Source organism: Protopterus annectens, chromosome 11.part0 (genome assembly GCF_019279795.1).
Source record: "Protopterus annectens isolate FY-2018-M chromosome 11.part0, PAN1.0, whole genome shotgun sequence".
Classification (NCBI taxonomy): Eukaryota; Metazoa; Chordata; order Ceratodontiformes; family Protopteridae; genus Protopterus; species Protopterus annectens.
The window spans coordinates 1,443,001,735-1,443,029,568 of NC_056745.1; the positions used below are offsets into that span (position 1 = coordinate 1,443,001,735).

The 27,834-nt window shown below is 42.4% G+C and overlaps 1 protein-coding gene across 2 annotated transcripts in view; it reads left to right on the top strand.

Annotated features, from left to right (window-relative positions):
• ING3 (inhibitor of growth family member 3) overlaps nucleotides 1–27,834 on the top strand; it is a 671,267-nt gene that overhangs the window by 78,448 nt on the left and 564,985 nt on the right. For both annotated transcript variants that reach the window (XM_044088740.1, XM_044088739.1), the window contains one exon: nucleotides 11,031–11,096. In XM_044088740.1, coding sequence (XP_043944675.1) covers nucleotides 11,031–11,096 — 66 coding nt within the window. The remainder of the gene's footprint in view (nucleotides 1–11,030; nucleotides 11,097–27,834) is intronic.

Sequence of the window (27,834 nt, forward strand, 5' to 3'; positions counted from 1 at the left end):
GAACTGATGTTGAATAGAGTGAACTGCAACCACCACAGAAAGCTTAATGGGAGTTTTTTGGACTTCTTGCAAGCCTCTGCCTCTCGAGCAGCGGGGGTCATACTTCAGCCTCATCTCAGGAAGTGGAGTTGCAGTCCCATATCATTTAGTAACTTGAAAAGTGGAGGGAGATGATCTTCAGCAGAGGCAGATTGTGTATTTGATGCGCATAAGAATTAAAAGAAACTGGCTGTGTTGAGTGAGGAGGACTTAGTATAAGTTATGTAAGAAACTCAGATGCCCTCCCCCATGTGATGAGGAGAAAATTTCATTGGGTTGTCTGCCAGAGGATTTGTCATTTGGAAAAACCCGTACATAGAGGGAAATCACTTTAAGGGGAAGATGAGAGAAATGTATGATACCAAGAAAGATATTTGGATCCCCTAGGTCTTGTAGTCTTGGCTCTTTATTACCCATTAGACATACAGATGCAGTTTGAAACAGCAGTTGAATAGATATTTAAGAAGGTGGAGGAAAAAGTGAAGACTATGGAGTCAGTGAAACAGCTCTTTCACCCTTTACTACCTACAGTAGAAATTATGCCGTTACAACTTCACCCTTCCAGCAGAAGCAGGATAAAGTTAAACAGCTGCAGGGAAAGAAAGGCCACTTCATGACAAAAATAGCAAGCTGACCAAAAGGGGCCTCAGATCTGATACCTGAAGGAAGCATCCATGAATCTACAGAATTCCTCCCTTTCCCTACTGCCTTTTCCACTTGAGCGCCAAATCTCGTGCCATTCATTAATGTGCTAGTTGATTTATTTACACCTTTCCCCCATTCCTTTCCTCTTTAGGGTAATTTAGAAGATGCAGGAGGACAGACTAAATATGCTACTTATAACATCTCTTTGGCTGAGGCAAAGTTGGTTTTCTCACCTACTGAACATGAAAAAGATAGATCCTGTACCACTGCCTCATTGTGTAGACCCTGTTGTCACAATAAAAAGGTTTACTCATGCACACCAATCTAAAGACCTTAAACCTCACATTGTAGTTGATTTAGCATTTGTTCTGTTTAGGCACATATTTACCAAGGATGTGTTTACAATTATGAGGGAGGTAAGAAAACAAATGTAAGGAAATAGTACCTAGAAACATGGAAGAAACGTGGAAAGGAACTCCCTCTGGCACCATAAAAGGGGCCTTGTTTCCAAACCAGTAAGTGTCCAAAGTCCTGAACTACCTGTTGTACCTTTTGAAGTTAGGCTTATCTTATGCTTTATTAAAAATACAGGGATCTGTTATTTCTGCCTCTTGCCTCGGACCCCCTACTTTACTTCTTACTTCTCATGAACCAATTCCATAAAGGGGTTTCTACTGAGACCACATAAGAAAGAATGCTTTTCCCTAGGACCTCCGCTGTAAACCAGAAATATTGACATTGCTACCATCTCAGCCAGCAGCTTTGGCATCTGACAGATTTTTGACATGGAAATCTATCTTCCTAGTGGCCATAACGTCTGTCAGAATGTTTTCTGAACTGCAGGAGTTTGTGTAAATAGCTGTCTTCTGACATCGTTAATTGCTTATGTAAGATTTGGGTAGTATCTGATAGGGAGTACTACATATTTCCTTGTCTCTGTGCTGTGCTGTGTTGTGCAGGCAGAAACAAACTGCCCTTCTAAAGTGTGTGAGACATAAGTTTAAAAACTGTGGGTAAGCATTCCCTTCCTTTGATTCCAAGGCAAAGAAATGAAAGTTTCATGAAGGAAAAGTTTTTCTGGTACTTAATCAGTACTGGAACCGTACTGTAAGGAGACAAAGTAATCTAAAATTTGAGTTAAACTGTAGTTGAGGATAGGCTTTTCCTTTAATCAGGTATAGGCTTTTCCTTTAATCAGGTAGTCGGCCTCCCAATATTTTGTCCTTCCACTGTTTTTCTAGTTGTTCTTGCAAACTCTCTTCTTCTGTGCAGTGAGCACTTTGACAATATACATTTATGGGAAATTCCACCACAGATGTGAGAGACCCATGTAAATTGTGTGGGTTATGTGTATAAGTTAGTGTTGCGGTGTGTTTTTGGAAGAACTGAGACCAACGTGTCACTAATTAATTATTGTGCAAGGCACCCTTCATGTAAGGGAAGTTTATATTGCTTGGGAAAAAAAATAATAGGTCAACATGCGAGTGACAAAGGTAAAAGCCTGTAATTTCCATGCACTAATTTATATTTCTACGTTTTGTTGTGATTGTGCTCAAACAGTTGCCTTTTTCTACTGTATGCAAAGCTTACAAATGCTTTATGATTCATAAACTGATGAAACATTTAACATTTATTTTGTTACAGTATTTGGTGTACATTGTTTCAGAGCGAACTTCACAACACAAAGGTTGATGCAAAACACTGGAAAAGCTAGTACCGTTTTTAATTTATTTCAGTTGAAAGAAATGCAAGGAAATGAACCACTTTCATCAGTAAAATCTGTTTCAAGCACAAGTGTGGTGAATTTAAATGCAAAAAAATGACTTTATAATAAATTGACCAAGGCATGCAATATTCCATCCCAAAATACGTACAATACAATGTTCCAACATAAGTACATTGATTAGTAAACGTTCAAACCTTTATTCTACCCCAAAACATGAAATGTAAATACAAACTCTTAATCTTTGCTGCCCCCAGGGGCTGTAAAAAGTTATAACCAACACACATGTAAACATTCAATAAAAAGGATCATCCCTGGTTTAAAAAGGCAACCCATTCTGATAACCCATAACTTTTCCAGAAGTATTATTTCTGTTTAAGTGTAACCTTATAAATTCTTGAAAACAAAAATAACAAAAATGTGCTGAGACGTGTTAAAATATACCCATAACGTGTGTCGTGGTTTACTTCCAGATGTTCTTCATGTTTCACTGTTGCAGTCATTACATTTGGGTAATCTGCTGGCATGTTGCCCTCAGTCAGCCTGAATATCAAAGTCTTGGATCCTGCTTCGGTTGCTGTCTCCTCTTCCATGACGTCAGGTCGTCAGGGGTATAAAACATGCAGCCAACGCCATTTTATTCAGTCTTTCTTGCCACGTGGTGCCCGAAAGAGAAGCAGTTCGCAAGTGCCAGTCGGCCGACTCCTGAAATTTTCGCATTCGAGTTTCAGAACCAAAGTCTTCAACTAAAGCTAAGTACCCCGTTGGGGAAACTTTTTCTTGCTCCTTGCCGATGTCAGTAAAAGTTAATAATTGCATTACTTGTGGGAAGCAAATACCTCATACGGATTTTCATTTGTATTGTATTCCTTGCCTAGGCCCAGATGATAACTTGTCTTGCTGTCTGATTTGCGCTAGATTTAACCAACGCACTATTAAGCGTCGGTATATTTTTGCTTCAAAATATTTTGGATCCAGATTTAATTACCCTGAAATGTCATTGATTAGCAATCTGACTACCGGAGTTCACAAAAAATGCAAAGAAAAAGACAGAGACAGACTATCGAGGTCCAAAACCGACGACGAAGCTTCTCCTAAGCCAGTCGCCGGTTCGCCGGTACTCAGTGAGGCGCTTTCGTAGCCCCTGATACATGCTACTTTTGAGTCGCAGGCCTCTACCGAGACCCATGCGGGGTCCGGTATGCCACGAGATTCTCAGAGTATTGAACCCGCGGATGTCTCTCCCTTGGATGGGTCCGGAGCCGCTGAGCAGGCACCGGCTTCTGAGTTTGTTTTCAGGCCTCAACATTTTTATATAAAACCAACGCCAGCTTCAAAAACAAGATCAAAAACATCTTCTAAGTCTAAAAAACCCACGCATGAGCCATGTGCTCAGGCCCCTGTCTAAAAAAGCAGATGGTCAAAATGGCTGAGGACTTACTTGATCAGGCCCCCCCCAACTAAGAGGCCTAGGCAAGACAATGATTATGAATCTTCAGATCAGGTTTCCATTTCTTCTGATTCCTCTTCTGATCAGGAAATTTCTATTCCACCCTATGGGGATTCAGATGCAGAAGAATCCATCCCATCTGCATCTCCTCCTGAGGATTATTCTTTTGGAGAAACCTTGCATACTTTAAGGGAACATTTTTATTGGGAGAGTCAGGATTTCTCTGCATCAAAAAATATAGGCCTTTGGCAGTACTGTATTAGACATTGTTGATGATGTGTTTTCGGAATCAAGCATGACTCCTGATTCCCTACCTCCAGCTCCTAGTAAGCCAGACAGATATTACAGGGTTCCTGACTCCCACAAATTTCTATTCAAAAATCCTGCTGCTGATCCTGAGACTGATCCTGAGACTATCTCACAGGGTCCCAAAGGTGTAAAGGCCTCTACAGCCAAAATTCCTACCCCTTCTGATAGAGATTCCAGGGACCTGGATAGATGGGGAAAGAAGATTTATATGTCTGCAACCTTGGCAATTAGCGCCTTAAACTGCCAGTTTCATGTGCTTAAATATCAACAGCATGTTGTGGACTTATTGAAACAGAAAATTAAGTTGATAAAGAATTACAAGAAGTATTGCATGCAGCAGAACAGGTTGGAAAGCATACTTTGCAATGTAGTTTTGATTCCTTGGAGACCTCTTGCAGTGCCGCAATTACTGGATCTGTGATTAGAAGACATGCCTGGCTCAGGGAGCAAAATCTGCCTGATCATGTTAAAGTTAAATTGTTGGATGCCCCTTTACAGCATGATACTCTGTTTGGTAATAAGGCAGAAGAGGTTTTAAATAAAATGGAAGACAAAGCTAAATCTATGCAAACTGTAAAAGATTTCTTACAAGTGCAGCCACCCAGGTTCAGTAGGCACTGGCCTACTAAAAATTGGTCCTTTCCTGTGTCCAACAGAGTCTCTCAAGGCAAATCCAGGCGCTCAAAAGGCTCTAGATACCAATCACAGGGTTCTTACAGGTCAAAGCAATGGGGTGCCTCCACCTCCAAATCTGAAGGAAACAAAGCACAACCCTACAGTAAGCAGTCTCAGTGACTTCCCTCTACCTTCACCAAGCACTTATCTTTTGGCAGCCCCCTGGGGGGGGGGAATTAGCACTTCATCCTCAAAATTGGCAGTTAATTACCCTGGACAAATGGGTATTAAACATATTATCCCAGGGGTACAGATTTCATTTCCATACTTTGCCAATTCCAAACGGTTGGGCAGATCTGCCACAAAATCAATGGGCAGAGGCTCAGAAACAAGTTATGTCCCTCATGGATATGGGGGCTATTCAACCAGTACCAGAACACGAAAAAGGACAAGGTTTTTATTCAAGACTTTTCCTGGTACCCAGAAAAGACAATGCCTGGCGTCCAATACTGGACTTATCGATTTTGAACATGTACCTGGACATTGCAAAATTCAAAATGCTGTCTTTGCTACAGCTACTGCCTATGTGGGCAGCAATGCTTGGTTAGTGACTCCAGACTTAACTAGGCATACCTGCATATCCCAATAAGGGAATCATGCAGAAGATACCTCCGCTTGAAGGCAGGTTTTTTGGATTACCAGTTCTTTGCACTGCCCTTTTTCTTATCTACTGCACCCAGGTTCTTTACAAAGTGCCTGGCACCAGTAATTGCATTCTGCAGACAAAGAAACATTCAAATTTATCCTTATCTGGACAATTGTTTCATTCAAGCAGAGGACAAGGGCACTCTTCTTCAACATCTGGCATTTATAAAAAGGCTTCTAACATGCCTAGGGTACACAATAAATGAAAAGAAATCACAATTGGTACCCTCTCAAATAATTGCATTCCTGGGTGCAAGCTTGAATACAACTGCCCAGATGGCTTACCTTACACCAGACAAACAAAGGCAACTGACAATATATTTCAAACAGATGGCAACAAAAACCCAGTTATCTGCAAGCCAAAATTCTGCAGGCTTTGGGGTTCATGGTATCCTGCATTCTACTAATTCCATATGCAAGACTGCATATGAGGAAACTTCAATGGTACCTAAACAGTTTATGGAGTCAACATTGTCACAGTCTGGAAACAATGATTCCTCTCATTCCTTGCCTACAACGGGAGTTTCTTTGGTGGGCAGAGACATGTCACCAAAACAAGGGACTGTTATTCACTCTACCCCCTGCCACCCAAAGCCTAACTACAGACGCATCAGACTATACTTGGGAGGCCCACCTGGCGGGGAGATGCATTCAGGGCATATGGAGCCCAAAACAAATGCATCTACATATCAACCAGAAGAAGATGCTATGTGGTACATAAACAAGCAGGGGGTACACATTCCTACCCCCTTTGCAGACTAGCCATGGCATTGTGGAATACAGCTTTGACTTACCAAGTACATCTTCAAGCTCAATTCCTGCCAGGAAAACAAAACACTCTGGCAGACGACCTAAGCAGAAATCTTATGGACCCGCACGAGTGGAAACTGGACCCACAAATCTTCAGTGTGGTAACACAGAAATGGGGGAGCCCAGACATAGATCTATTTGCTTCATCCCCAAAATTTATCAACTGGACAAATTCTGCACAAGGACGTATCACAGACAAGCATGGAAAGTGGACGCCCTATCCTTATCCGTCTATGCCTTTCCCCCTCTGCCTCTTCTCTCCAAGGTCTTACTCAGTCAGACAGGAAAAACCAAAAATGATCCTGATTGCTCCGGACTGGCCTCGCCAGCACTGGTACCCATTTCTGAGGAATATGTCTCAACTCCCTCCTTGGTACTTGCCTCAAATACCTCATTTACTGTCTCAGCAGAACAATCAAATTCTGCACACTCCGCTCCAAACTCTGAACCTTGCAGCATGGCTGATCATTTAATTATTCAGACAACACCTCTCAGTAAATCTCTGATGGATGTCATTTTGGAAGTCAGAAGGCCTAGTACTAGAAAATCTTATGCAGATAAATGGAAGAGATTCTGTGCTTGGAACCAAGCGCAAGGAATGGACACAGCAAAACCAAATATCCCTCAGATTTTACAATACTTGACTGAGATGCTTAACAAGGGCCTATCTTTTTCTTCAATAAAAATCCATGCCTCTGCCATCTCGGTTCATTACAACATGGAGCCTCTCCACTTTTCTCATCCTCTGCTAAGACCGTATCTTAGAGGGGCCAAAAATTTAAGGCCTCCCAGAAGATCACCAACTCCTGCATGGGACCTCAACTTTGTGCTGGAAAAACTCACCCTGCCTTCTTTTGAACCAGCAGTTACTGCGGATTTAAAATTTTTATCTTGGAAAACAGCTTTGCTCTTGGCAATCACTTCAGCAAGAAGGGTTTCAGAGCTACAGGCTCTCATGGCTGTGGAGCCTTTTATTACATTTTACCTGGACAGGGTGTCCCTCAGGACCAATCCTTCCTTTATGCCTAAGGTGGTATCCAGTGTGGCTCTTAACCAAACAATTCACCTGCCAACATTTTACCCAAATCCGCAGAACAAGGGGGAGTGGATTCTGCATTCATTGGGCGTACACAGACAACTCAGATTCTACTTAAATAGGACCAAATCTCTAAGAAAGTCTGAGCAACTACTGGTGGCATTTGCTTCAGGATCAGAGGGGAAGGCTATATCAAAGCAGACTATTTCTAAGTGGATAAGCCACTGCATTCGTTTCTGCTACTTGCACCATGGTAAACCTGTACCCAAGGGAATCAGGTCACATTCCACCAGGGCTTGCCTCTACCTCAGCAGCCTTTCTCAGAGGAGTTCCAACCAAAGACATTCTAGAAGCTGCTACTTGGAGCTATGTTCATACCTTCACAAAGCATTAGCATTTGCCTCTCTTTTCCAAATCCAGGGCAGGCTTTGCCACTGCAGTTCTGCAGGGCCTCATAGCCGCTCCTAATGCTATTTAGTTCCATCCTCCCATCCATAGCTTTGGGATTCTACCCAAATGTAATGACTGCAGCAGTGAAACATGAAGAACGTAGTACAGTTGTGTTCACTTACCATAAATGTAGATGTTAGAGTGTATTCACTGTTGCAGTCCCGGTTACCCACCTGCCACCCCCCCTTTTCCATAACTTCTCTTTCCTTCACTATATTCTGCAGCCTTTGTGGTTTATTTGCTTTTAGATGAAGGCAAAGTTTATGTTGCTAAAAGTGCATTTACATTTAGTGCTGTATATATATATATATATATATATATATATATATATATATATATTATACTCCCCATGTGGGGGGCACCTGACGTCTGGGGCAAGAAAAACTGAATAAAATTGCGTCGGCTGCATGTTTTATACCCCTGACGTCCTGGAAGAGAAGACCGCAACTGACGCAGGACCCAAGACTTTGATATTCAGGCCGACTGAGGGCAACCTGCCAGCAGATTACCCAGATGTAATACCTGCAACAGTGAATACACTCTAACATCTACATTTATGGTAAGTGTACGCAACTGTACTTTTGTTTTCCCCTTCATAAAAAGCTTTAAAAATGATTGTACCATATATATATATATATATATATATATATATATATATATATATATATATATATATATACATAAAAGGTCTTAATAGTATGTATTTTAGTTGTATTGACATGCGTAAGTTCAGTATGTAGAAAGAAACCATGAAATCGGTTACTGAATGTTTATGTCTGTGTTGGTTATGTTTACAAAAGCAGAACCTCTGTCTTTATGTGTAGAGAAGCATTTATGACCAATTATAGATAAGAATAAGACAGTTTTAAGAGACACTAAACAATTCCTTATTGGTTTGTATGGACATTTGAATAATCACAGTGATGTTGGAGACTTTATATTTGTTACATTGGAAGTCCAATCACTTTTTACTATCATCCCAAGTTCTCTAGGTATCTCCTATGTACATGATTATCTATCTAATAACAGTGAATATGATAACGTTAAGATATATTTGATATGTCAGTTTTTGGAGATAGTAATGGAAATTGTTTTCCTATTCCATGAACAGATGTACATTCAAAATGATGGTGTAGCTATGGGCACATCTTGTGCCAATAGCTACGCCAACATGTTTCTGGCTCATTGGGAAAATACTGTTCTGTTCAATATGTTTATACAATATGTAATTTTTTATTGTCGTTTTGTGGGCGATATTTTTCTATTGTGGACAGGCAGCCAAAAACAATCAATAGAATTTCTCAATGGTATGAACAATTTGACCAGTTTTTTGAGGTTTACTATAACATCAGATGTTAGAATAGAATATTTAGATGTATATGTTGAGAGACTACCAAGTGGTCTGATAAATACATGAGTTTTGAGGAAGTCTTGTTATAGGAATTCTGTCCTGGCTAGGACTTATTTGCATCCAGGGTATGTTTTTAAAAACTTAGTCAAGGGCCAAGGGGTCAGAGCATCTAGACTAAACCCCACAGACGAAGGGTTTGTAAAAGAAACGAATAGCCTAGACTAAGGCTTATAACCAGAGGCTATAGGAAGTATGAGATTGAGGAGAATTTGGCACCGTCAACAATTTGAGGAAAAATGCTGTGCAACCAAATTATGGACCAACTGCCACCGATGGACAAATGGTCACTCAAAATTCTGGAAGTAGTCTTTTAAAGATACCCTTTTTTATACTAGTGACAATAAGCAACTTGTAAATATTTTTACTAAGAATTGGTCTATATTAACAGTAGACTCAGATATAAATTAATTAATAGGAGACAGACCTAAGTTCTCCTATAAGAATAGAAAAAATTTGAAGAGACTACTTTGCTATAATAATGGAAAGAGAGAGAGAACGGATATAGACAAATCCACACAACCTTGTGGGAGATGTAACTGTTGTCCATATATTAATACTAGCAATATATTAAAACATCCAGATACACAAGAGGAATATGTTTTAAGTCATCAGCCCACCTGCCTTACATCTAATGTAATATATTTGGCAGTATGAATCCTGTCATTCATTCTATGTAGGGAAGACTAATCGGGTATTTAAGGACAGGATAAGAGAACACCTATATAACATTCAAATTAAAGCTGAATGCAGTGCATTGTTGAAACATATCATGAGTTTAGAAGAAGAACATAGATTTAATTTTAGGGTCATAAAAGTTATTAGACCAACCATTAGAGAAGGTGACGTCAGGAATTTTACGGAAAGTAGGAAAGTAAATTGGATTATTGTTATGAGAGCAGATACAGGGAGAGGGCTCAATGAAAGAGCCTCTATAAAACCCATATTAAAAAGTAGGAGAATAAATAAATGAATAAATGGAAGTTTTAAGATGTTTTTATATCTATTTTTATAGAATGTTTATATGAATGTAGTTCATTATTAATTTATTTCTATGATATATTGATATAGTATATATATATATATATATATATATATATATATTCTCTTTAGTAATATATGTATTTTAGATTTGTGTTTTATGGCTTTAACATAATTGCTCTCACACAAGACAGCTTGTGTTTGGGTGTGAGAAGTATGAATTTGTTTAAATAAGAGACAGAACGTTTAGCTGTTATAAGGTCTGAAGAAGCTATTTAGCGAAAGCGCTTACCAACGTTTTTATTTTGTCTAAATAAATTTATGTTAAAGAAAGCTGACGGAGTGCCTGGTTGCTTCGTTACCATACTGGACTGTGGATTATTGTATTTATTATGTTGACATATTGTATTGTATGTGTTTTTGGAATGGGATATCTCATTCCTTGTGTCAGTTTATTACAGTGTCATTTTTGGCACCTTTTTGCATTTAAATTCAAGATATTTGTGTTGGTAACATATTTTGCGATGAAAATGCTGTAGACACTGGGTCATTTCTTGGATTTCTTTTGATTGGAATAAATTAAAGGATTGTACCAGCTCTTACAGTGTTTGTGTCGAGCTTTAATTGCTGTGGTTTCATGTTTGGCGTTTTTGCATATGTGTTCGCTTGCAGAGTTCGCTGTGTAATTTTAATCTGAAGTACTAGTTCCAAAAAGTGGTAAAAGCAGGAGCTATTCAAATTAAATGCAAGCCTAATGAGATTAGTTTTTCTTCAGAAATTCTGATTTATTACACATTATTTAAGACCTTTTTTTAAAGCTGTTATCCAATTTTAATATTTTTTTGCTTTCTGTACATAGGATTATTATAAGGCTTTGGAAGATGCAGATGAAAAGGTTCAATTGGCGAATCAAATATATGACCTGGTGAGTAGATACAAATGCACAGGATTTGCCTACTTTTATTGAAAATAAAATAGAATAATCAGCCATACAATATTGGCAAACTGCCATACAATATTGAAGGATACAAATATGTTTTTACAAAGGCTTTATGATAGAATGGAAAGTGTTGATGTTAATGAGAATTTTGTCCTTGTTACATTAGACATTGAATCCTTATTCACTAGTATACCTAACACCTAGGGTGTTGACAGCATTAGGGATTTTCTTTCTGTGAATAAGTGTTTCACCAACACTAAGATACAGTTGATTTGTAGCCTCTTAGAGATTATCCTAGAGAACAACATTGTTATGTTCCAGGAGCAATTCTTTTTGCAGAAAGTTGGCGAGGCCATGGGCACTGCATGTGCAAATAGCTACGCCAACTTGGCTTTGGTCAGCTGGGAAGAGCAAAATGTGTTGTCAATTAATAATCCATTCTTTGGACAAATACTTTGGTACGTCCACTTTGTGGATGACGTGTTTATGCTGTGGAGAGGCTCTGGTATTGGTTTGGCACAGTTTTTGGAATATTTGCATTCAACTACTGATTTTTTAAGGTTCACTTACCATAGTTCCAACACTGACATCAGTTTCCTTGATGTGCAGGTTAGTAAATCTGTTTTAAATAGTCTTTGCAGTAATATTTATTTTAAACCCACTAGAAAAAATACTCTTTTGTACAAATCTAGTATGCACCCTAGACACGTTCCTAGGAACGTGCTCAAGGGTCAGGTTTTTAGAGCACTGCGACTGCATAGCAGAGATGAAGATGCAGTAGTTGCCCTGTCTAATTTAAAAACAGAATTTTTACATAGGGGATACTCGCTTGCAGACATTGAACAGACCATCTCTAATGCCTGGAAGCTGTAAGATGTAAACCTTATTTTAATGCTGGTGATGCTGTTGACAATACAAGATATACTAACAGAACTAGTAATGATTTTAGAGTGGTGTTTCAGTTTTCCAGTAACATCAATCAATACTTATGCAGTCAAAAAGCATTGGTATTTGCTACAAGAAGTGCCTGGACTGGTAGACAAGGTCGGACATTCTCCTATTTTTTTAGTTTTAGAAATAATAAATCCCTTAAACAACATCTGTGTCATGGTAAATTATCTAGAACTATTATTAGATCCAATTGGCATGGTACTTTTCCATGCAGGAATTGCAGTGCTTGTCAATTTATATATAGCAAAAATAAATATGTACATCCTACTAGGAAATTTTCTTTGTACACTAATCAATACACTGATTGCAGATCTACGGATGTGGTCTATTATTGTTTTTTGTGTACAATGTCCTGCTTTTTATGTAGGAAAAACAAATAGAATGCTTAAAGATCGTATTTTAGACCACCTAAGAGATATTAGTAATAATAAACCATCACATGCTCTGGCAAATCATGTTATGTCCAATGGCCGTTCTCATTCCTTTAAGTTCTTTGTTCTACAACATATTCATAGAAACCCCAGAGGTGGTGACATTAAGAATTTCACAGAGGGACATGAACAGAAGTGGATTTTGAAACTTAATGCTGAAAAGTATCCTTGTTTGAATGCTACTACTTCCTTGGTCCCTTTTTTAAAGGCTAGACATCTCAAGCATTAAGATTAGCTAAGTTATTTCAAAATTAAGTAGCTTTTAGTTTCCAAGTGTTTTTAAGTGCTTTCTCATGTATAGTATTTGATTCCTTCTTATACAATGTTTTTAAGCAATGCTTTTTTTAGTTTGAGCATGAGCCTTAATTGTTTTTCACTGCTATTTAATCATTGTGTGATTTTTATTGATTAATTGGCATTTGAGAATCTCTATTTAAACCTGTGCATTTTTTACTGTGGTGTCTGATGAAGCAACTTCGGTTGTGAAAGAGCTTACCACTTTGTACTTTGCTGTGATTAAACGTTTTGCTGTGTGTTATCTTGGTGCATTTTTTACTTTTTACTTTTGCAACCTTAGCAATCAGGGCTTTAAACTGTCAGTTTCATATGCTAAAATATCAACAGCATATCATGGGACTGCTTAAACAGAAAATGATGTTGATTTCTGACTGTGCGGAGAATAAAGATTTGCAGGATTTATTGTATTTAGCTGAACAAGTTGGCAAACATACTTTGCAATGTGGCTTTGATTCTTTGAGGCCTCTTGTAGGGCTGCTGTTACTGGGTCTGTGCTTAGAAGGCATGCTTGGCTTAAGGAGCAATCTCTGCCTGATCATGTTAAAGAAAAATTTTTGGATGCTCCTTTACAAGAGGACCGCCTATTTGGCAATAAGACTGAAGAAGTTCTAAAAAAGATGGAAGGTAAAGCTAAATCTATGCAAACTGTTAAAGATTTCTTACAAGTGCAACCTCCTAGATTTAGTAGGCATTGGCCTACTAAGAAATGGTCCTTTCCAGCTCCTTCCAGAGCCAATACGGCCAAACCCAGACATTCCAAAAGCACCAGGTTTCAGTCCCAAGGGACTTGCAGAACTAAGCAATGGGGTGCTTCCACTTCCAAATCTGGAAACAACAAGGCACCACCCTATGGTAAACAGTCTCAATGACTTTCATTTGAAATTACCAAGCACTTACCTCTTAGCCTCGCCTTTGGAGGGAAAACTGACTCTTCATTCAAGAAACTGGCAACTTATAACCCAGGACAAATGGGTTTTAACTATAGTGTCCCGGGGATACAGATTTCATTTCCGCACGCTGCCAACTCCAAACAGGTGGCCAGACCTGCCCCCAAATCAGTGGGCAGAGGCTCAGAAACAAGTTCTTTCCCTCCTAAACATGGGGGCTATTCAGCTAGTACCAGAAGAGGAAAAGGGACAAGGTTTCTATTCCAGACTTTTCCTGGTACCCAGAAAAGACAAATCATGGCGACCAATTCTGGACCTGTCTACTCTAAACACCTTTCTGGACATTCCAAAATTCAAGATGCTGAATCTTCACCAGTTACTTCCTTTGCTAGGAAGAATGCCTGGTTGGCAACTCTCTACTTAAAAGAGGCTTACCTGCATATCCCAATCAGGGAATCTTGCAGAAGATTCCTACGCTTCAAAGCAGGCTGCATGCATTATCAGTTCTCTGCACTGCCCTTTGGCTTGTCTACTGCACCCAGGGTATTTACAAATTGCCTGGCTCCAGTAATTGCATTTTGCAGGCAAAGAAATACTCAAATATATCTATACCTGGGCGATTGTCTAATTCAGGCAGAAAACCAGGCCATTCTTCTAAAACATCTGGCGTTTGTAAAAAGAGTTCTAATGTCTAGGGTACACCATAAACGAAAAGAAATCTCAACTGGTACCCTCTCAAAAGATTACATTCCTGGGTGCAAGCTTGAATACAACTGCCCAGTTGGCTTTCCTTGCGCCAGAAAAGCAAATTCATTTGGTGAATTACTTCAAACAGGTGGTCACAAAAACCCTGCTATCTGCAAGGCAAATACTGCAAGCCTCCTGCATTCTTCTAATTCCATATGCAAGACTGCATATGAGGAAACTTCAGTGGTACTTAAAAAGTTTATGGAGTCAACATTGTCACAGCCTGGAAACAGTGATTCCTATCATACCTTGCCTGCACCTAGAGTTCCTATGGTGGGCAGAGGCCTGCCACCAAAACAAGGGACTGCCATTCACACCACCCCCTGCCACCCAAACCCTAACTACAGATGCATCAGACTATGCATGGAGGGGCTCATCTGGTAGGGAAGTGCATTCAGGGCAAATGGAGCCCAAATCAAATGCACCTTCATATCAATCAAAAAGAAATGCTATATGTACAGTATGCACTGACCGCCTTCAAGGACTACCTTCATCCAGGACAATTACTGACAAAGACGGACAACCCCATGGTTATGTGGTACATAAACAAGCAGGGGAGGTACACATTCCTACCCCCTCTACAGACTAGCCATGGCATTGATGAACATGGCTACCAAGTATAGCTACAAGCTCAATTCCTGCCAGGAAAGCAGAATGTTCTGTCAGATGAACTAAGCAGAAATCTCATGGACCCTCACGAATGGAAACTGGAACCACAGATTTTCAACATGTTGACACATAAATGGGGGAGCCCAGACATAGATCCTTTTGCCTCACCCCAGAACTACCAGTTGGACAAATTTTGCACAAGAACTCATCACAAAAAAGCCTGGAAAGTGGATGCTCTGTCCTTCAGCTGGAAAAACCTATCAGTCTATGCCTTTCCCCCTCTGCCTTTGCTTTCCAAAGTTCTACTAAAAGTCAAACAGGACAAACCAAAAATGATTTTGATTGCTCCAGACTGGCCTCGCCAACACTGGTACCCACTCCTGCGCAGTGTGTCACACATTTCTCCGTGGCACCTGCCTCAGACACCTTCCTTACTGTCTCAGCAGGAGAACCACAATCTGCACTCTCGGCTCCAAACATTGAAACTTGCAGCTTGGCTAATCACTTAAATTCCCCCATAGCATCCCTCAGCAAACCTGTGATGGATGTCATTTTGGAGGCGAGAAGATGTAGTATTAGAAAATCTTATGCTGACAAATGAAGATTCTCTGCCTGGAATCAGCCTCAAGGGATGAGCACAGCAGTGCCTAATTTACCTCAAATTTTGCAATACTTAACTGAGATGCTTCACAAGGGCCTTTCTTTTTCTTCCATAAAAATCCATGCCTCAGCCATTTCAGCTCATTACAACACGGACCCCCCCTTCTCTCATCCTCTTCTGAAGCAGTATCTCAGAGTGGCCAAAAACTTGAGACCACCAAGGAGAGCTCCAACCCCTGCCTGGGACCTTAACTTTGTGTTGGAGAAACTCACTCTACCTCCTTTCGAGCCAGCTGCAACTGCAGACTTAAAATTTCTTTCCTGGAAAACAGCCTTCCTTTTAGCAATCACTTCAGCTAGAAGGATATCTGAGTTACAGGCCCTTATGGCAGTGGAGCCTTTCATCATCTTTCATGCGGACAGGGTGTCACTCAGGACCAGTCTATCATTCATGCCCAAGGTGGTATCCAATGTGGCTCTTAATCAGTCCATTCATTTGCCAACTTTCTTTCCCAATCCACAGAACAAGGGAGAGCGGATTCTGCATTCATTGGATGTACACAGACAACTTAGATTCTACTTGGACAGGACTAAATCTCAAAGAAAATGTGAACAACTGCTGGTAGCATTTGCTGCAGGGGCAGAGGGGAAGGCTATTTCAAAACAAACTATTTCTAAGTGGATAAGCCATTGTATTCATTTCTGTTATAAACACCATGGAAAACTGATCCCCCAGGGGATCAAATCTCATTCCACCAGGGCTGCATCTCCTTCAGCAGCCTTTCTCAGAGGCGTTCCTACCAGGGATATTCTAGAAGCTGCTACTTGGAGTTCAGTTCATACTTTCACCAAGCATTATCACTTACCAATTTTCTCTAAATCCAGAGCTGGCTTTGCCACTGCTGTTTTGCAGGGCCTTATAGCTGTTCCTAATGCTGTATAAATCCATCCTCCCAACCTTAGCTTTGGGAATCTACCCAAATGTAATCACTGCAATAATGAAACACGAGCATAGTACAGTTGTGTACATTTACCATAAATGTAGATGTTCGAGTGTATTCAATGTTGCAGTCCTGGTTACCCTCCCTCCAACACCCTGTTTTTCTTTTGCTATATCTCTTCTTTCTTTTACTATGCTTAAAAGCCTTTTTGGTTTATTTGCTTTTGTTTGGAGCTATATTTTTGTGTTTCTAATTTTATATATATATATATATATATATATATATATATATATATATATATATATATATATATATATATATATATATGTATTTTGCTCCCCACTTGGGGGGCACCTGACATCTGGGGCAAGAAAAACTGATGTAATGGTGTCTGCTGCATGTTTTATACCCCTGACGTCATGGAAGAAGAGACAGCAACCAATGCAGGACCCAAGACTTTGTTAATCAGGCCCACTGAGGGCAACCTGCCAGCAGATTACCCAAATGTAATGACTGCAACTGTGAATACACTTGAACATCTGCATTTATGGTAAGTGTACACAACTGTACTTTATCTGCCTGCAGGTAGCCCTCAGTCAGCCCGAATACCAGAGACTTAGTATTTCTGCGTCGGTTACTGTCGCTTTAGTGCCGATGTCAGGTCATCAGGGGTATAAAAACAGCCAGCCGATGCCATTGCATCAGTCTTTCTTGCCAAGGAGCCCGAAGCAGAAGCAGTTCGCATGAGTGCTGGTCGTCCACTACCTGAGTTTTTGTTTCCGAATTGAATCATCCTGAAGTCTTCTAAAGCTAAGTAGCCCATTGTGGATCCTTTTTTCTTGCTCTAATCGATGTCAGAAAAGTTAACACTTGTCTCGCCTATGGAAAGCAAATACCACACCAAGATTTCCATTCTTACTGCATCACCTGTTTAGGCCCAGACCACAATGTACCTAGCTGTCGGTTTTGTGCCTTGTTCAATGCCCAAACTATTCGTCGTTGGGCCCTTATCGTCGCTAAATACTTTCGCACTCGATCTCCATATTCCAGAATGGCTTCAGTAAGCCATCCGACTACCAATCTTCCAAAAAAGTAAGGATAAAGACAGAGACAGACTGCACAGGTTCAAAATTGCCGACGACGCTTCCATTAAGCTAGTTGACAGTTCGCCGGTACTCCGTGAGGTGCTTTCGTAGCCCCTGCTGCTCGCTTTCATGGATTTGCAGGCCACTATCGAGACCTGTTCGGAGTCCGGTATGCCGCAAGACTCTTCTTTGACTACGGAACCTGCAGATATCTCTACCTTGGATGGGTCCGGTGGCGCTGTGCAGGCACCAGCTTCCAAGGAAGTTCTTCGCATTACTGATATTCAACACAAACTGACTTCTTTTGCGTCTTCAGTTCTGTCTAATACTACCAAGTTTCTAAGGCCAAGAGTACGAGCTACGCCTAAAAAACCGACTATCCAAACTCAAGCACCTGCTTCCTTGCCACAAAATCAAATGCTTAAAATGGCAGAAGACCTGATTATGCTTATTAGTGGAAGCCAGCCATCCCCTGCTAAGAGAAAGAGACCTGTCCCCAGCAGCTTTAACTGAGCAAGACTCAGATGACTCTGAGGTTTTTGATTATGAAGACATGCCTTTATCTGCTTGTGAGGATTTAGATGCAGTGGAATCCATTCCCTCTGCTTCCCCTCCAGAGGACTTCTTTTGGTGAAACCCTTTATACTTTAAGAGAGCATTTCCACTGGGAATGCCAGGATTATCCTCCGTCCAAAAAGAGACTCAGAGAATTTTTAGATTTACCTCAACATAGACCTTTACCAATTCCTCCTGTTATGGATGTTGTGGATGATGTGTTTATGGAATCCAGTCTAACTCCTGATACTTTACCCCCGGCTCCAGGGAAACCAGACAGGTACCACAGAGTCCCTGACTCTCACAAATTTATTTTCAAAAATCCTACTGCTGACCCAGAGGTCATTTCTCAGGGGCCTAAAGGTATAAAAGCAACTACAGCCAAGAATCCCACCCCTTTAGACAGGGATTCCCGAGCTTTATACAGATGGGGTCAAAAAGTATACACCTCTGCAACTCTTGCCATTAGGGCATTGAATTGCCAGTTTCACATGTTGAAATGCCAGCAGCATATTATGGAACTTAAGTAAAAATTATTTACATATACAGACTGTGCAGAAAATAAAGAATTACAAGAGCTTATGCGTTCTGCAAGCCAAGTCAGCAAGCATACCTTGCAATGTGGCTTTGATGCCCTAGAAGCTTCTTGCAGGGCAGCAGTCACTGGTTCTGTACTGAGAAGGCATGCATGGCTTAAGGAACAGACCTTGCCAGACCATGTCAAATCAAAATTACTAGATGCTCCTTTGAACAAGGACAGTCTGTTTGGCACCAAAGCAGAAGAGATTCTAAAAAAGATGGAAGAAAAAGCTATGTCTGTGCAGACATTCAAAGAATTTTTGCAAGTGCAGCCTCCAAGATTCAGTAGGCATTGCCCCTCAAAACATTGGGCTTTTCCAGCCCCCTCAAGGCCATCTCAAACTAGACCCAGGGGAAACAGACCCCCCCCCCCAGATTACAGTCTCAGGGTATGCAGAGATCTAAGCAATGGAGTGCCTCCACTTCTAAAACAGAGAGTGCTAAGTCACCCCCTTACAGAAATAATTCACAATGACTTCTCAACTCCAATCCTCACCGCTGCCCAATTGCTTGTGCCCTAGGAGGAAAACTTGCCCATCATGCAAAAAACTGGACCTCCATCACTAAAGACCGATGGGTCCTTAGCATTGTATCCCAGGGGTACAAATTTTTACTTCCACTCACTGCCAACCCCAAAAGGGTTTCCAGAACTTCCTCCAAACCAGTGGGCAGAGGCACAAAACCAAATTCAGTCCCTGCTCTCCATAAGGGCAATTCAACCTGTTCCTGCAGAACAGATAGGTCAAGGGTTTTATTCCAGACTTTTTCTGGTACCCAGAAAAGAGGGCACTTAGCACCCAATCCTAGATCTTTCCATTCTAAACACCTTCCTGGTGGTACCAAATTTCAAAATGCTAACCCTTCAGCAGCTTCTTCCTATGCTGTCCAAATATGCCTGGTTAGCCACCCTAGACCTAAAAGAAGCCTATCTGCACATCCCCATCAGGGACTCGTGCAGAAAATACCTACGCTTCAGGGCAGAATCTAGGCATTATCTGCTCTCAGCACTTTCCTTTGGCTTATCCACTGCTCCCAGAGTCTTCACATGGCCTACTGCAGACAGAGAAAGACTCAAATTTACCCATATTTGGACGATTGCCTGATTCAGGCAGACAGTCAGGGAAAGCTGTTGCAGCACCTGACATTTGTAAAGAACCTTCTAACCTCCCTGGGGTACACTGTCAATGAAAAGAAATCAAAACTAATCCCCAGTCAAAGGATTGTATTTCTGGGAGCAAGTTTAGATACAGCATCCCAGATGGCATTCCTTACTCCAGAAAAACAAACCTATCTGACAGGCTACTTCACTCAAATGGCCACCAGAACGCAGGCCCTAGGGTTCATGGCCGCTTGATTTCTACTGATTCCATATGCCAGACTGCATATGAGGAAACTTCAGTGGTACTTAAGTCTTTGTTGCCAACATTCTCAGGACCTGGAAACCGTCATACCTGTCATATTTTGTCTAAGGACAGAGTTTCTCTGGTGGGCAGCAGCATGCAACCTCAACAAGGGACTTCGCTTTACTCAACCCCACATCGCCCAGACCCTAACCACAGATGCATCAGAATATGCCTTGGGGGCACATCTGGACGGCAAGTCCATTCAGGGCCACTGGAGCCCAACTCAACTTCATCTGCACATCAACCAAAAAGAGATGCTAGCTGTTCAGCATGCTCTGACAGCTTTCAAATCCCTACTCTCACCAGGACCCCTGCTAATAAAAACAGACAACACCACAGTTATGTGGTACATCAGCAAGCAGGGGGGAACCCACTCTTACCCACTGTGCAGGCTAACCATGGCCATGTGGAACACGGCCTTGGACATGCAGATTCATCTGCAAGCTCAGTTCCTGCCAAGCAAGCAAAACTCTGTGGCAGACGACTTTAAGCAGATGTCTACTAGACCCACATGAGTGGCAATTAGACCCCAGCACTTTCAGCCTTCTAACCCAGAAATGGGGGACCCCAGAGGTGGACCTTTTTGCCTCCCCCTACAATCACCAGCTCAGCAAATGTTGCACCAGGGCACCTCACAGCAGGGCCTGGAAAGTGGATGTCTTATCCTTCCAGTGGGTAAACCTCTCAATCTATGCATTTCCCCCTCTGTCTCTTCTCACAAGAATATTATTCAAGATAAGACCAGACAAATGAAGGGCAGTCCTGATTGCCCCGGACTGGCAACGCCAGCACTGATACCCACTACTGCGCAGCATGTCACCGGTGCCACCCTGGCACCTACCCCAGATCCCAACCCTCCTCACCCAGCAGGAGGGACAGATCCTGCATCCATAACTGTAAACCCCTGAATCTTGCAGCCTGGCTTATTCCTTGAATTCTCCCCGAGTGACCAGCCTAAGCAAGCAGGTGCTGGATGTCATTCTTAAAGCCAGAAGTCCCAGTACAAGGAAATCCTATGCTGTTAAGTGGAAAAGGTATTGTTCCTGGATTCAGTCTAAAGAAGAGGACACAGCACTGCCCTCCTTACCTCTAATTCTGGATTAACTAGCAGATCTACTCCACAGAGGCCTATCCTTCTCTTCCATTAAGATCCATGCATCTGCCATCTCGGCTTATTACAACACTGAGCCACCTCTCTTCTCTCACCCTCTCATCAAGCAGTTCCTGAGAGGGGCAAACAACCTAAGGCCACCAAGGAGAGCACCCACCCCTGCTTGGGACCTTACTTGCACCTGTCACCCTCAGGCTTTTGAATACTGGCCAAGGCTCTTGCCACCCCCATAGTGCCTTTTTTAGGCAAGGCTCAAAAGACAAACCCACCGCCGTAAGTAGCACAAGTTACAAAAAACTGAGAGTCATGCTACTCAATGCCAGAAGTCTAAACCTCAAAATGCACACACTCGAGGCACTCCTCAGTATGGAGAAAATCGATATATGTGTAGTAACAGAAACCTGGTTTAAGGCTCCAGAGAGCATCCCAGCACTACCAGGCTACAACTCATACCATACAATTTGGCCAAAGAACCCGGACCGAAATTCAAAAGGCGGGGGCGAATCCATATTCATCAAGGATACCCACACCTCCAGGTTAGTGGCACAGCACGATGCTTCAGTGATCATCCACGTGCAACTAACAATGGGCAAAACTGCAATTCAAATTGTAGCTTGCTACAGATCACCCACCATGTCCCAGGACCCCCATTCCGCATTTCTGAAAACACTGGGAAACATAAAGGTCCTACCAAACACCCTAATATTGGATGATTTCAATTATCCAAACATTAATTGGGAGAACTACTCAAGTACCAACTCCCTTGCCCAACATTTCCTCGAATTTATAAACTCAAACTCCCTGGATCAACTGGTCAGCACTCCCACCAGAGGTGACAACATATTGGACCTGGTCATCACCAACATGGGCGACTGGTATTCTACACTGGAGGTCAACACCTCGCTGGTTAGATCTGACCATAAACGAATCACTCTGGATATCCACATTCCACCCCCACCCTCCGGACAAGGAAACCACTGTGAAAAATTTTCAAAAGCAAACTTCACGTTACTTAAGACCGAGGTGGAAAGTTTCAAAGCCCCCATACTAAAGGATAATGCTGTCCAAGCTGCAAAATCCTTTACTAATGCATTTTGCGAGCACCTACAAGAATGCATGCATCGTGCTATCCCAAGCAAAACCAAGACTCACTCCTCCAAGAAAAGGAAACCAGACTGGTGGACCCCTGCCATAAACAAGCTATACAATAGAAGGAGAAAACTAATGCAGAAAAGAGTAAAATCCCAAGAAGGGAACACATCCCTCATCAGTATCAGCAAGAAACTAATATTCCTCATAAAATCATCCAAGGCGAGCTTCGAAGGAAAAATTGCCAAGGACTCCAAAGATAACCACAAGGCATTCTTTAGCTATGCCAAGAATCTAAGTGGCAATGCTAAGATCTGCTCGGAGTTGGTGCATAATGGGACAAAATACACTGAACCGACCGATATCTCCAACATCCTGGCAGACAGGTTCAGTGCAAACTTCACCCCCCTCTCACCCCCCAAAGGACCCATAACCATACCTAAAGAATGTAGAACCCCTGAAATCACAGACACTCAGGTTAAAACAGCCCTCTCCAAAGCTAAAAACACAGCATCAATGGGACCGGATGGTGTCCCAGGCTGTGTCCTACACTAGCTCAAAGACGAACTAACCCCTCACCTAAACATACTGTTCAGACTCAGCCTCTCCACGGGCTATGTACCCATAGAGTAGCGCACAACAACGGTTATTCTGCTCCACAAAGGTGGAGCCACAAAAGACCCCGGGAACTATCGCCGTATAAGCCTGACCAGCTTGGTCTGTAAGGCTATGGAGCACATCATCATGGAACTCATTAACAGAGACATTGGGAACCTCCAAACACTGGACCCTACCCAGTTCGGCTTTGTTAAGGGCAGATCATGCCTCCTAAACCTGGTGGACTTCTTTGAGACAGTTAACAAGGCTATAGATGAGGGAAAGGTGGTACACGCAGCCTACCTAGACCAGGCAAAGGCCTTCAACACCATTCCTCATTCTGGTATTATAGACAAGCTCACCAGCCTGAACATAAACCCCTACGTCACAAGATGGGTTGCCAACTGGCTCATGGACAGAACCCACATGGTGAGAGTTGCGGGAGCTAGGTTCGACTCTAAACCAGTTACAAGTGGCGTTCCCCAGGGCTCAGTCCTAGGACCCCTCCTGTTCGGCATATACTTCTCAGAGGTACAGGCAATCACAGGAGGACTATGGCTGACCAAGTTCGCAGACGACTGCAAACTAGGGGCTGTAATTGACTCTCCAGCTGACACAGACATCCTCCAAAAGGGTCTCACTGAGACGGATACCTGGTGTCAAAATCATGGCCTCAAGCTAAATGTCAAAAATAGCATAGTCTTTGGAAAAAACAAAGTACCCACAAACTGCCACAAAGGTGGTAGTCCCCTAAATATGGAAGACGTAATAAGGGATCTGGGGACCCAAACAGATAGTAATCTCTCCTTTGATAATCACATTGCCAAAGTGGTTAGAAAATCCTTCTATGTGGCCCACCTAATCACAAAAGGGTTCGCATCCAGATCAAAAAAGGTCATTGTGCCCCTCTACTCATCACTCATCAGACCCATCATAGAGTACAACGCCCATTTGGGATGTACCTTACAAGACACCTGCAACAGCTGGAAAGACCACAGAAGTACCTCTCCAAGAGGATCACTGGCCTCAAACAGATGTCCTATATAGCTCGACTAAAGAAACTCCAGCTGTACTCTGTTGCATACTGCCTACTCAGAGGTGATCTCATCCTGACATAAAAGGCCATGTCCAACCCTGAGTTGATGGACATGCTCCACCTAAAGAAAACCATATCCCCTCGAGCCACATGCTCTAGGGATCTAAACCTCACCACAACAGTAAATAGGACATGCTGGGGGAGTAGATTCCTGTCTTAGAGACTTCCCATGCTTTGGAACAAGATTCCACTCTACATTAGGCAGAGCTCATCGCTAACACTCTTCAAGAGAAACCTTGCCGGGTGGCTGGGAAACAAAGTTGGGGATCACTTCAGTGGCTCTGCTGGACAGAGGAACAGGGAACTAATCTAAGGGGGCGGCGAAAGCCAGCACACTCTGGCTGGGCTTATAAATGCCTTCGGGCAGATAGCCTAGTACCTGCCTATGAACCTATGAAAGGCTCATGCTTACCCCCCTTTGAGCCTGCAGTGTAAGCAGAGTTAAAATTCTTCTCTTGAAAAACAGCCTTGCTTCTGGCCATCACGTCAGCTAGAAGAGTGTGTGAGCTACAAGCACTGATGGCTGTGGACCCCTTCATTATTTTCATGCTGACCGGGTCTCCCTCATGACTAACACTTCCTTTATGCCAAAAGTGGTGTCCAGTGTGGCTCTCAACCAATCTAGCCATTTGCCAACCTTCTTCCCTAATCCTCAAAATAAAGGGGAAAGGATCCTGCGCTCCTTGGACGTGCACAGGCAGCTCAGATTAAACCTGGATAGGACTAAAGCCTTTAGGAAATATGAACAGTTACTAGTCAGTTTTGCACCAGGGGCAGAGGGCAAGACCATATCAAAACAAACAGTTTTCAAATGGATAGCACACACTATCCATTTCTGCTATAAACGCCATGGGAAACCAAGCCCTCAGGGAGTCAGAACTCATTCCACTAGGGCAACTTCTACCTCTACACCTTTCCTCAGGGGAGTCCCTACCAGGGACATTCTGGAAGCTGCTACCTGGAGTTCTGTACACATCTTCACCAAGCATTACCACCTACCTATCTTTTCCAAATCCAGGGCGGGTTTTGCAACAGCAGTCCTGCAGGGCATACTAGCCAGCCCAAACTCTTCTTGACTGCCTCCACCCTTTCTTCAGCTTTGGGAATCAACCCAAGTGTGATGACTACAACAGTGAAACACGAAGAACATAGTACAGTTGTGTACACATAAATGTAGATGTTCGAGTGTATTCACTGTTGCAGTTCTGGTTTCCCACCCTCCAGCCTCCTTGTCTCTCTCTGTCTATCTCTCTCTCCTCTCTATGTCTATTACTCACCCCTTACTGGGTTATTGGTATTTACTTTTTACTGGTGGTGTTTTTCCCACCATAACTTTGCTCCCTATTTGGGGGTCTCCTGACATTTGGGGCAAGAAAAACTGATGTAATGGCGACTGCTACCTGTTTTTACACCCCTGACAACCTGACGTCAATACTGAAGCGACAGCAACCAACTCAGAAATACTAAGTGTCTGGTATTCGGGCCGGCTGAGGGTTACCTGCAGCCAGATAACCCAAGTGTGATGACTGCAACAGTGAATACACTCGAACATCTACATTTATGGTAAGTGTACATAACTACTTTTCACCTTACATTGTGTCTTTGTCTGAGTTAGTGCTAGTTGGTGTAGTTTCACCTTACTTTTGTGTCTTTTTGTTGGTGCTAGTTGGTGTAGTTTCACCTTACATCGTGTCTTTGTCTGAGTTGGTGCTAGTTGGTGTAATTTCACCGTACATTGTATCCTTGTCTTTGATAGTGCTAGTTGGTGTAATTTCACCTTACATTGTGTCTTTGTCTTTGTTAGTGTTAGTTGGTGTAGATATTCTTTGTGTTTCACTGTTACAGTCATCACACTTGGGTAATCTGCCTGCAGGTAGCCCTCAGCCGGCCTGAATACCAGAAACGTAGTATTTCTGCTTCAGATGCTGTCGCTCCAGGACTGACATCAGGTCGTCAGGGATATAAAAACAGGCAGCCGATGCCGTTACATCAGTCTTTCTTACCGAGGAGCCCAAAGCAGAAGCAGTTCGCAAGTGCTGGTCAGCCACTACCTGAATTTTCGTTTACGAATTTAATAATCCTGAAGTCTTCTAAAGCTAAATACCCCATTGGGGATCCTTTTTTCTTGCTCTAACCTTTGTCAGAAAAAGTTAACAATTGTCTTGCCTGTGGAAAGCAAATACCTGACAGAGAATTTCATTCTTACTGCATCACCTGTTTAGGCCCAGACCACGACATCCCTCACTGTCGGTTTTGTGCCTTATTTAACGCACGAACCAGTCATCATCAGGCTCTCTTTGTCGCTAAATTCTTTTGCTCTTGATCTCCGTATTCTGAAATGGCTTTGGTAAGCCATCCGACTACCGATATTCCGAAAAAATGTAAAGCTAAAGAGAGAGACAGACCGCATAGGTCCAAAACTGCCGACGACGATTCCGTTAAGCTAGTCGCCAGTCCGCTGGTACTCAGTGAGGTGCTTTCACAGCCCCTGATGCCCGCTTCATGAATTCACAGGCCTCTACTAAGACCCGTTCGAAGTCCGGTATGCCACAAGACTCTTCTTCGACTATGGAACCTGCGGATATCTCTACCTTGGATGGGTCCAGAGCTGCTGAGTAGGCACCGGCTTCTGAGGCAGTTATTCGCTCAACCAATGTTTGACTCAAACCGACGACTTCTTTTTTAACCAAAACTACCGAGTTTCTTAGGCCCAGAGTATGCACTACACCTAGAAAACCGATGACCAAAGCACATGCACCTGCTCCCATGCCACAAAAACAAATGTGTAGAATGTCTGAAGACTTATTACGCTGATTAGGGGAAGTCAGTCTTCCCCTGCTAAGAGACAGAGTCCAGTCCCCTTCAGCTTCTACAGACCAGGAGTCCGATGACTCTGAAATTTCTGATTTTGAAGACATGCCCTTATCTGCTTATGAGGATTCAGATGCAGAGGAATCCATTCCCTCTGCCTCCCCTCCAGAGGATTTTTCTTTTGTTGAAACCTCGCATACCTTACGAGAGCATTTCCACTGGGAATGCCAAGACTACCCTCAGTCCAAAGAGACTCTGAAAATTTCTAGAGTTGCCTCAACACAGGCTCTTTGCAATACCCCCTGTCCTGGATGTTGTTTTTAATGAATCCAGTCTTACTCCTGACACTTTACATCCTGCCCCTAGGAAACCAGACAGGTACAACAGTGTACCTGACACTCAAAAATTTATTTTCAAGAATCCTACTGCTGACCCAGAGATCATTTCCCAGGGACCTAAAGGTATCAAGGCTGCTACAGCCAAGAATCCCACCCCTTCGGACAGGGATTCCAGTGCTTTGGACAGATGGGGTAAGAAGGTATATACCTCTGCAACTCCTTGCTATTAGGGCACTGAATTGTCCGTTTCACATGCTGAAGTACCAGCAACATATTGTAGAACTTATTAAACAAAAAGTGGCAACATTTTCAGACTGTGCAGAAAATAAAGAATTGCAGGAGCTTATGCACTCTGCAAGCCAAGTCAGCAAGCATACTTTGCAGTGTGGCTTTGACGCCCTAGAAGCATCTTGCCGGGCAGCTGTCACTGGCTCTGTACTGAGAAGACATGGTTGGCTGAAGGAGCAGACCTTGCCAGACCATGTCAAATCAAAATTACTTAGATGCTCCTTTGAATAAGCACTGTTTGTTTGGCACCACAGCAGAAGTTGTTCTTAAAAAGATGGAAGAAAAAGCTAAGTCTATGCACTGTTAAA